General features: G+C 48.9%; 1 protein-coding gene across 1 annotated transcript in view; it reads left to right on the top strand.

Annotated features, from left to right (window-relative positions):
- TOP3A (DNA topoisomerase III alpha) overlaps positions 1-10,426 on the top strand; it is a 24,044-nt gene that overhangs the window by 2,436 nt on the left and 11,182 nt on the right. Inside the window, exons 2-8 of the mRNA XM_024127965.3 lie at positions 3,847-3,906; positions 4,991-5,064; positions 6,005-6,080; positions 6,812-6,920; positions 8,259-8,402; positions 8,507-8,677; positions 8,896-8,996. Coding sequence (XP_023983733.1) covers positions 3,847-3,906; positions 4,991-5,064; positions 6,005-6,080; positions 6,812-6,920; positions 8,259-8,402; positions 8,507-8,677; positions 8,896-8,996 — 735 coding nt within the window. The remainder of the gene's footprint in view (positions 1-3,846; positions 3,907-4,990; positions 5,065-6,004; positions 6,081-6,811; positions 6,921-8,258; positions 8,403-8,506; positions 8,678-8,895; positions 8,997-10,426) is intronic.

The raw sequence follows: 10,426 nt of genomic DNA, 5'->3' as shown, positions 1-10,426 counted from the left end.
GACGCGCAGGCTCAGCGGCCATGGCTCACGGGCCCAGCCGCTCCGCGGCATGTGGGATCCTCCCAGACCGGGGCGCGAACCCGGTTCCCCTGCATTGGCAGGCGGACGCGCAACCACTGCGCCACCAGGGAAGCCCTTTTGCCCATTTTTGAATTGTCTTTTTGTACTTGAGCTGTGAGAGCTCTTTATATATTCAGGATACTGGGTCCTTGTTAGATATATGATTTGCAGGTGTTCTCATTCTGTGGCTTGTCTTCTCACTTTCTTGATAGTGTTCTCAGATGCACCGAAGTTTTTAATGTTGATGAAGTCCAGTTCATCTGTTTTTCCTTCGTTTTTTGATTATACTTTCACTGTCATATCTAAGAAGCCATTGCCAAACTGAAGTCATGAAGATTTGCCCCTATGTTTTCTTCTAAGAGTTTACACTGTTGTATTTGGGTCATTGATCCATTTTGAGTTAATTTTTCTATATGGTATAAAGTAAAAATCCAGCTTCATCCTTTTACATATGAATAGCCAGTTTTTCTCAGCACTGTTTGTTGAAAAGACTGTCCTTTTCCCATAGAATGGCCTTGGCATCCTTGTCAAAAAACAGTTGACCATAGATATTTGGGTTTATTTCTGGACTGTCAGTTCTGTCCCATTCTTCTGTATGTCTTTGCTTATGCCAGTACTACACTGTTTAGATTTCCTGTAGCTTTTGAAATTGAGCAGTGTGAGTTCTCCTACTTTGTTCTTCTCTTTCAAAATTTTTTGGCCACTTGGGGCCCCTTGCAATTCCATATGAATTTGCTGTCTTAATATTATGTCTTCCAATCTATGAGCACAGATTGTCTTTCCATTTATTTATTTATTTTTTAACGTATTTTATTGAAGTATAGTTGATTTACAATGTGTGTTAATTTATATTGTACAGCAGAGTGACCCAGTTATAGATGTATGTACATTCTCTTTCATATTCTTTTCTGTTATGGTTTATCACAGGATATTGAATATAGTTCCCTGTGTTATACAGTAAGACCTTGTTGTTTATCCATTCTATATATAATAGTTTGCATCTGCTAATCCCAAACTCCCAGTCCATCCCTCCCCCACCCCCCTCCCCCTTGGCAACCACAAATCTGTTCTCTGTGTCTGTGAGTCTGTTTCTGTTTCATAGGTAAGTTCATTGTGTCATATTTTAGGTTCCACATATAAATGGTATCATATGGTATTTCTCTTTCTCTTTCTCACTTACTTCACTTAGTATGATAATCTATAGGTCCATCCATGTAGCTGCAACTGGCATGATTTCATTCTTTTTATGGCTGAGTATGTCTTCTTTAATTTCTTTCAACAATGTGTTAACAGTTTTCATTGTGCTTTTGGATGCTGTTATAAATGGAATTGTTTTAATTTGCTGTTCAGGTTGTTCGTTACTGTTGGTTTTTGTGTGTTGATCTTGTATCCTGCGACTTTGCTGACTTTGTTTATTAGCGCTAATAGTTTCATTGTGGCTTCTTTAGGATTTTGTCTATAAGATCATGTTGACTGTGAATAGACAGTTCTACTTCATCCTTTCCCTGGTGAATGTCTTTTATTTCTTTTTCTTGCCTAATTGCTCTGGTTAGAACGTCTAGTAATCTTGGATAGCAATGGCGAAAACGGGCATTCTGTTTTGTTCCTGATTTTAACGGGAAAACTTTCAGTCTTTCAGCATTGAGTGTGATGTTAGCTGTGGGTTTTTTGGTAAATGCCACACTTCACTTTATGGTGAAGCCTGTTGAATTTTTATCAAATGCGTTTTCTGCATCGGTTGAGATGAGCAGTGTAGGTTTCTTATGCTAGATAGTTAGACACCTGTTATGGAAAAGACTTTCAAACATGTATACAAATATGTATACATTTGAGAGAAATTCACCAAAATATTGACACAAGATAGAATGTCTCTCTTTTTTCTTTAAGAGTAGTGCTTAAACGCTAGTAACTACTTCAGATAGTTGAGAGAATACAAATGTGTATCAAGTAAACCAGCCCCACTGTCCACAGTGACCACTGTTAGTACCTTATAGATCTTTGAGGGCTTTATATTCAGGAGGAGAAATCTTAAAAAAGAATCCAGTAGATTCAGTGGCAGCAATGTGATCAGTCCCTACAGAGCACTTAGAGAAGATGGGACTGCTCTGGGGTTTGGGGGAGTTTGTTTTTTTGTTTTCTTTAGTTTTAATGGCGTGGATGGCACTGCAAAGAGATCACAGAAGCCACATTCTTGGTCTGTCTACTAGGTTTTCTTCTTTCGCTAGGCTCCAAAACTCTGCTATGATTTGGGAGCAACCCATTCCCCTGAGCACCTCACCCAAGTGCTGGAATCATACATAATTGAGTACAGTCCTCAGCTGGGAACTGCGGGGAGGCAAGTTTGAAATGCCAGGAAAAACATTGTACTTCCTCAGGACCATCCATTGGTGGAGGAGGCTGCCTGGGAGAGCCCTGGCCCCGGGTCGCACACATGCTGTTAGACAGGTCATCCACTAGGAGAGGGTTAGAACAGTGGTTTCCACACTGTTCCCGGGAGACCCAGGAGACCACGGACGTGCACCTTGGGAGCCACCTGGGGCCGGACTGGGGATAGGCTGTTAGCAGAGCTCACCCTTGTTGCAGCCAGAGTGCTTGGAACTTGTTACATATCAGGGTCCGTGTAAGAGCTTGTCTGGGAAGCTTCAGTGCTTTCTTAAAAAGAGGTAGAAACCCCAGAGATGCAACGATTTCTTTTCTCTGGTACTAAAAGGGCTTAACTAGCAACTGGAGTTTGTAGAGGGGAGTTTCCTTTCTTGGCAACACTAGATGAATGAGCTCTTAAGATAAATTCCGTCTTTAAATTTGCCGTTGTGCCTCGAAAAGAGCCTCATTCAGTGTTCGACACAGAAAAATTGTGTGAGGATGTTCTCGACACGATCCTTCTTGGCGCTTGGAGGTTCCCCCAGTCCCGCTTTGCCTGTGTCTTGTCTTCTGTGCAGCCTTGATGTGAAACTCACATGCATAGCTACTTTTAACACCTTTGTAGAAGGTGGAATCTTCTCTGAGAGGGTTTCGTTCACACATAAGTGCAGCTGAGGAGGTGCTTTGTAGGCTGGTTCCCAGGCCTGACTGGGGCTCATAGCGTTACTGGATTTCAGAGCCAGAGGGACCTTACAGGTAACTTTACGCATAATAAATTGAGGTTCAGAAAGGTGAAAACTTGCCTGCGGTCACCAGTTTATTGGCGCAATTGTATGGCCAGGAAGTCGAGAGGTGTGTGTGGAGAACGGACAAAACCGTCAAGAGATGCATGTCCTAATCCTCTCTCTGGAGTAATTGTCATGTGATCTTGGACCATTCTCAGCTCTAGAAAGATGTTACGTGGTGTTAGCTGATCTCAGGTCACCTTGCAGCATAAAAGCTCTGTGGACTCGAGCAAGTACATGCTTGTAACTGAGTTCGGAGGGGCCACTTCACAAATGGTCTTAGTGATTTCACCTTGTTTTAATCTATAGGAGGTACTGTTGCATTATTTTTGTATGTGTGTGTGTGCGGTACGCGGGCCTCTCACTGCTGTGGCCTCTCCCGTTGCGGAGCACAGGCTCCGGACGCGCAGGCTCAGCGGCCATGGCTCACGGGCCCAGGCGCTCCGCGGCATGTGGGATCTTCCCGGACCGGGGCACGAACCCGCATCCCCTGCATCAGCAGGCAGACTCGCAACCACTGCGCCACCAGGGAAGCCCTGTTGCATTTTTAATATTCCCACTTATCAGGGATTTGCTTGATCTTTATGTGAGGAATCATTTGTCTTTTTTGTAATTTATAGATTTTCTTTTTGTTTTGTAGAGAGAAGGACTTTCCAGATTCAACAAGATCTATGAATTTGATTATCGTCTGCGTGGCCAGGTAGGTGCTGTAGTACTTCTATCCTGTGGCTGAAGGATGCTTTCAGATCCATGCGCCATTCTGGTGTACATTCCTTGGGTTTTTAGTTATGGCTAAAAAGAGCAGCTGTTTACGACAAGCCCTCCCTAAACTTCTTGTATTTTAGAATTATTTAATCAAGGAGAATTAGCTTGGTCATTGTAGAATATGTCACTGTCTTTTAAGAAAAACTATTGTTATGACCTAAAGATCACTGGTGACAGATGATCGTTTTATAATTCATAAGGAAGCCTCTTTTTTATAAAGTATGGTCCCAATCTTAACTCTTTATAACAAAAAAGAAGCTAATATACAATAGTTTAAATTTTAAAGGCATCATGGTACCAGAATTAGAATGGTAATTGTATTGCTATGGTCTTGGCTTTGAAGAGGTATGTTTGTTTTTTTCTTCCCAGTCAACTGGTCTTGGGGTGTGTGTGTGTGTGTGTAAATGTAGTGTCTCCATACAGTAGAAGAGTATGTGACTGTTAAAAATGAGGTTATATGTTTGTTGACATATAAATGTGTGCCTGTGTGTCTTGGGGTGTGTGTGTGTCTGTGGGTCTTGGGGTGTGTGTGTGTGTGTGTGTGTGTGTGTGTGTGTGTGTGTGTGTGTGTGTGTGTGTGTGTTTTATTAGACTTCTTTTTAGAGCAGTTGTAGCTTCACAGCAGAATTGAGAGGAAGGTGCAGAGATTTCCCACATACCCCCCGCCCCGACGCATGCACAGCTACACATCATCCTCAGCCCCCACCAGATGGTACATTCATTACAACTGATGAACCTACACGACATCATTATCACCCAAAGCCCATAGTTGACGTTGGGGTTCACTCCGATCGTGTGCATTCTGTGGGTTTGGATGATGTCTATCTATTATTGTAATATCATACAGAGTATTTTCACTGCCCTAAAAATCCTCTGTGCTCTGCCTCTTCATCCTCCCTTCCCCCCACCCCCTGATGACCTTTTTTTTTTTCCCTTTGATAGAAAGTCCCCTCTTCTATTTGAATGATTTGGCAAAATCTAATTGCTAAAAGACTAACTTGAATTTTGTTATCATTCAGAATGTCACCATGATAATGACTTCAGTCTCAGGACACTTGCTGGCTCATGATTTCCAGATGCAGTTTCGCAAGTGGTTAGTACGATTCCTGGTGGGGGGAGCTTTCTGATTATGGCAGTAAGTTGTGAGATATCACAGGAAGCGTGAGGCATGTCGGTGTTACTTTGTTACTTACAGCGGTAAGATGACTGAATCCATTGGGCTGCTGTAACAAAATACACACACTGGGTGGCTTATGAAGGACAGAACTGTGTTTCTTCCAGTTATGGAGGTAGGAGGTCGGAGCGCCCGCAGGAAGAGGGAAGGTCCCTCGAGGGCCTGTTCCAGGCTGTGGCCTGCCGACCTCTCACTGTGTCCTCACATGGTGAAGGGTCTAGGGAGCCGGCCGGGGTCTCTTACAAGACCGCGAGTCCTCTTCGTGAAGGCCCATGCTCATGACCTAATCACCGGCCAAAGGCCCCACCTTCTGACACCGTCACATTGGTGTCGGGATTCCAGCATGTGAATTTGCAGGGAACACAAACCATAGATGCCATAGCAGTGACCTAGGATTAACTGGTTCGCTGTGAATTTTTACCATATGCTTAGAATAAACAGCCACTTTCAGGTGCGTTCCCCCAAAACACCCAGACCTCTTTTTTTGGCCGTGCTGCACAGCTTGGGGGATCTTAGTTCCCCGACCAGCCAAGGATTGAATCCAGGCGCCGCAGTGAAAGCACCGAGTCCTAACCACTGGACCGCCGGGGAACTCCCTACCCAGACCCTTTTCATGCAGTCATTGGATTGCAGTTACCCTATTGCAGATACGTACGAAAGAGTTCCAGAATCTCTTCTTAGCAGCTCCTGTTAATCGTCACGGGGAGTGCATTGCACAGAGGGTAACAGCCTTGCTTGTAATCCTCTGGCGTTTCACAGGGGACGCTGTCTGGTGGGGATGCACCCATGAGGGCGCTGGGGCAATCTTCTCCCGTCATGTGCCGCGCTAGGATTTTGTGTGTTTTCATTTCCTTTCCAGGCAGAGCTGCAATCCTCTCGTCCTCTTTGAAGCAGAAATTGAAAAGTACTGCCCAGAGAATTTTTTAGACATCAAGGTAGGATCTTTTGGAAGACATTGAACAACCACCACCTAATGAAACCGAGTGGTTTCTGTATTTTGACTGCACTAGAATTGAAGGATAGGTTTTCCACTAAACTAAGTACCATGATTTCAAAACATTATTCCCACCCGTTATATAAATGAGGCCATTTCAGCTAACTGGCTGAGGGACTGAGTGAGCCTTTTTATGAAGAGCAGCTGCTTGACTGAACCCTGGCAGTAATTGTGGTTACATCATCAGTGTCAGCTCCCCTGCCGCCCCCCTGTTGGAGGGGAGAGACTGCGGTCTGCAAGCGGCCATCTGACGCCGAGCTGTGGTCTCTCGGGCAGTCAGGGCACCTGGCCTTGGTTCACTGCTGACTGGGAGCACTCTGGGGTTGAAGCTCAGTTAGGGGTTGATTTTGTTTTTAATCGAGGACATGATCAGAACCCCTAGAGCTGTAGGTGTGTTAGAGCCGAGTTTCAGGGCTCGTCAAGATGGTGTCGTCATAATAAACCCCTGTCTTCTAGAAGCTCATGGGTGGGCGGGTGGGTCTAAGATGGGGGGCGGTACTAGTGACCTTGCCATCCTTACCACGCACGGCGGGGACGGTTTTCTCCGTGTCTCCTCACCAAGCTGGCGTTCTCCAAGAACCTCATTAATGCTGGGGCAGATCCAGTGCAGAGCTGTTGTGCGATGCTCTGCAGATCATGCTCTCACCACTCTTTCCCCACTGGCCACTTCAGAAAACTCTGGAGCGAGAGGCTCGGCAGTGCCAGGTCCTGGTGATCTGGACCGACTGCGACAGAGAAGGTGAAAACATCGGGTTTGAGATCATCCACGTGTGCAAGGCTGGTGAGTGTCTGCTCTGGGGCCGCGGCAGGGGTAGCACTCTGTCCTGAGTCCCTCTGCCAGGCTCACCGGCTGCAGCTCAGGGCTTGCTGTGTGTTTGGTCCAAGCTGATTGCCAGCTCCTGAGAGCAGAGACTGATATCGTTTTTTTTGTTTTTTGTTTTTGCGGTACGCAGGCCTCTCACTGTTGTGGCCTCTCCCGTTGCGGAGCACAGGCTCCGGACGCGCAGGCTCAGCGGCCGCGGCTCACGGGCCCAGCCGCTCCGCGGCACGTGGGATCCTCCCGTACCGGGGCACGAACCCGTGTCCCCCGCATTGGCAGGCGGACTCTCAACCACTGCGCCACCAGGGAAGCCCAATATTCTGTTTTTAAAAATTAAATATTCATGGGCTTCCCTGGTGGCACAGTAGTTAGGGATCCGCCTGCCAACACAGGGGAGACGGGTTTGAGCCCTGGTCCTGGAAGATCCCGCATGCCGCGGAGCAGCTAAGCCCGTGCGCCACAACTACTGAGCCTGCGCTCTAGAGCCCGCGAGCCACAACTGCTGAGCCCATGTGCCGCAACTACTGAAGCCCACGTGCCTAGAGCCCATGCTCCGCAACAAGAGAAGCCACCATAACGAGAAGCTTGTGCACCACAACGAAGAGCAGCCCCCGCTCTCCGGAACTAGAGAAAGCCCGCGCGCAGCAACGAAGACCCAACGCAGCCAAAATTAATTAATTAATTAATTAAAATTAAATATTCACAAAGAACGTATACACCCTATGTAAAGTACAAAGACTAGTTCTAGAATGTTCCTTCTGGTTTTGTTTTTTAATTGTCTATATTCCTTGTACGATGCCTGAACGTTAATAACTGTTGAAGTGAGCTTAATGATCTCAGGTAGCTTCGTGGAAGTGACATGCAGGCCGTTCTCGGGCTTCAGAGAGTGCGGGGCTGCTCTTCTGCCCACATGCTCTTGTGTTCCAAACTGTACCGACTCCTAGCGTTAAATGTATTCAGTATTCACTCTCAGGGACAGCGTGCATGTCCTGTGTTATATCCATAACAGGGCATGAACTTCTCGCAGGACCTTCTAATTAACATCTCCCTTTCCCCTAAAGGCCCAGGAGAGCACGAGATTGACACCTCGAAAGGCTCACGGAGAGGGTTTAGCTAATGGCTGAGACGCACTCGCTCCTGTTTCTGACGCCTCTCAGCCTGGTTACAGTGAGGCTTCCCTCGTAGACAGCATGTCTCTGATTTAACTGAACCAGTCAAACTGGCTGCCTCGCAGCTTCATGAGCTGGTTTACCCTCCGTTCACGGGGGACCTGCCCCGGTGCCCTTGTCTGTTCCGCAGTGAAGCCCAGCCTGCAGGTGCTGCGAGCCCGTTTCTCCGAGATCACCGCCCGCGCTGTCCAGGCGGCCTGTGAAAACCTGATGGAGCCCGACCGCAGAGTGAGCGACGCCGTGGACGTGAGGCAGGAGCTGGACCTGCGGATCGGTGAGGGGCGGGGTGGTGGGCGGGGCCCGGGCTCAGATGGCGCAGCTGGCTGTGACCTTGCAGTGCACAGCCTCTCCTTCCTTCCCTCCGTCCTCTCTCCTCAGGGGCTGCCTTCACCAGGTTCCAGACCCTGCGGCTGCAGAAGATCTTTCCCGAGGTGTTGGCGGAGCAGCTGATCAGTTATGGCAGCTGCCAGTTCCCCACCCTGGGGTTCGTGGTGGAGAGGTTCAAAGCCATTCAGGCGTTTGTGCCAGAAACCTTCCACAGAATCAGAGGTGAGGCCGCTCGGGGTGCAGAAGCTGAGGGCACGTGGGGCGTCCTGGGCACTAACTCAGGGTGTGGTTTGCGTCTCGCTGCCCTTGACCCCCTCGTCACTGTGTTCAGGACCCACCTCAAGTGTCCGAGGTGGTCTCCTCTGTCTCATGGCTCTTGGCTTTCACCGTGATGGACCTTTTCCTCTCCGGGTCACGGCCTTCCTGTGTGCCTCCCACAGTGACTCATGACCACAGGGATGGCGCAGTGGAGTTTAGCTGGAAAAGGCATCGGCTCTTCAACCACACGGCTTGTCTTGTCCTCTATCAGCTGTGCATGGAGGTAAGAAGGGCTCTGAAGGTGATGATCTAGGAAGACCATCCTGTGATTTCCCAGGCCGCTCCCTCTCTGCCCCATTTCCCACCAGACTGTAGCTTTCAGTTTGCATCCAGGACATCACTTTCTGGGTGCCAGTAAGACTAGAACCCCATGAAGACAGCACTAGAAATGTGGAAGGAAAGACCGGTAGAACTTTTAGGCGAAACCAGAAATGCTAACAAACACATAGTTAAAATCCCTCGTGAAACAGTACACCGTCACCAGAGATTGATAAGGACCAGCTGGACGAGTCCAAACCCGAGAATCCTAGAGCTGGTGGAGCTTAGATGGCGTCTGGCCCAGCTCCTTTCACTGGTCAGATGATGAAATCCAGAGACGTGAAAGGCACAAATGAGTGAACCGGTGGATACAGGTCATACAGTGATAATGACAGGACAGGAAAATAGGGTAAAGGAACGGAGAAGGGCCAGGGGCAGGGAGGGCCAGCTCTAGGGCTGGGGCTCGAGAAGGGCATCCTAGGGTGACCGCCGAGTGAAGGTGGGAGTGATCAGCAGGAGGCGGCCATGGGAGGACGGAGACCTGCTCAGGCCGCAGGCCAGTCAGCGTCTGGTCCATCCTCAGACTGTCCGCGCTATGGCGCTGCTTCCCGTCGCTCAGCACCTGATGGCCTGTTTTGACCCAGGGGCTGCGCACGGTGGTACCTGGATAAAACTCAGAGGCCTCTAGGTTCAGTGAGTCGGCGACGCCTCCTGGCTCTGGCCCCCAGCCGGCTTATTACTGACTTGGCATCGGGGAGTCATAACTTGCGCACCTGCTACAGGCCAGACGCGCTGTATGTTATGTGTTATTTGTTCGGTCCTGGTGGTGCCTCTGGGGGTGGTAATGCCGACACGTGTGACAGGCGGGGAAGCTGGAGAAAGTTGAGTAACTGTGCAGACGCACTCGAGCTAGCGGGGCCCGAGCTCGGACAGCCTCCCAGCGTGTCTGACTCTCCAGCTCCTGCAGACCACGCTGCCCCTCAGGGGTCGCCCCACCCGCCCACTGCTCTCCCCTTTGGCCCTCAAGGTTACACAGTCTGCACATTTATCTGTTGAATAAAAAGACTTGCCCGTTTTCTGCTTTACCAGGATGTGGTGCAGGGAAACGTGGCAGGTGGTATGCTTGGAGGTCCTTGTCCAAGAGCACCTGGTCCCCAGTCTATTTGCAGAGAGAAATTTGGATTTTGATTTGTAAACATCCTCACGAACAAATCACTTAAGCTGAGTTCTTTATCCTTTTGCATTCCCTTAAAAATATGAGGTTGGGGCTTCCCTGGTGGCGCAGTGGTTGAGAGTCCGCCTGCCGATGCGGGGGACGCGGGTTCGTGCCCCGGTCCGGGAGGATCCCACATGCCGCGGGGCGGCTGGGCCCGTGAGCCGTGGCCGCTGAGCCTG

Source organism: Physeter macrocephalus, unplaced genomic scaffold (assembly GCF_002837175.3).
Source record: "Physeter macrocephalus isolate SW-GA unplaced genomic scaffold, ASM283717v5 random_121, whole genome shotgun sequence".
In the NCBI taxonomy this organism is placed as follows: domain Eukaryota; kingdom Metazoa; phylum Chordata; class Mammalia; order Artiodactyla; family Physeteridae; genus Physeter; species Physeter macrocephalus.
The sequence above is the reverse complement of the archived record's forward strand: the minus strand, read 5'-3'. Positions and strand labels throughout refer to the sequence as shown.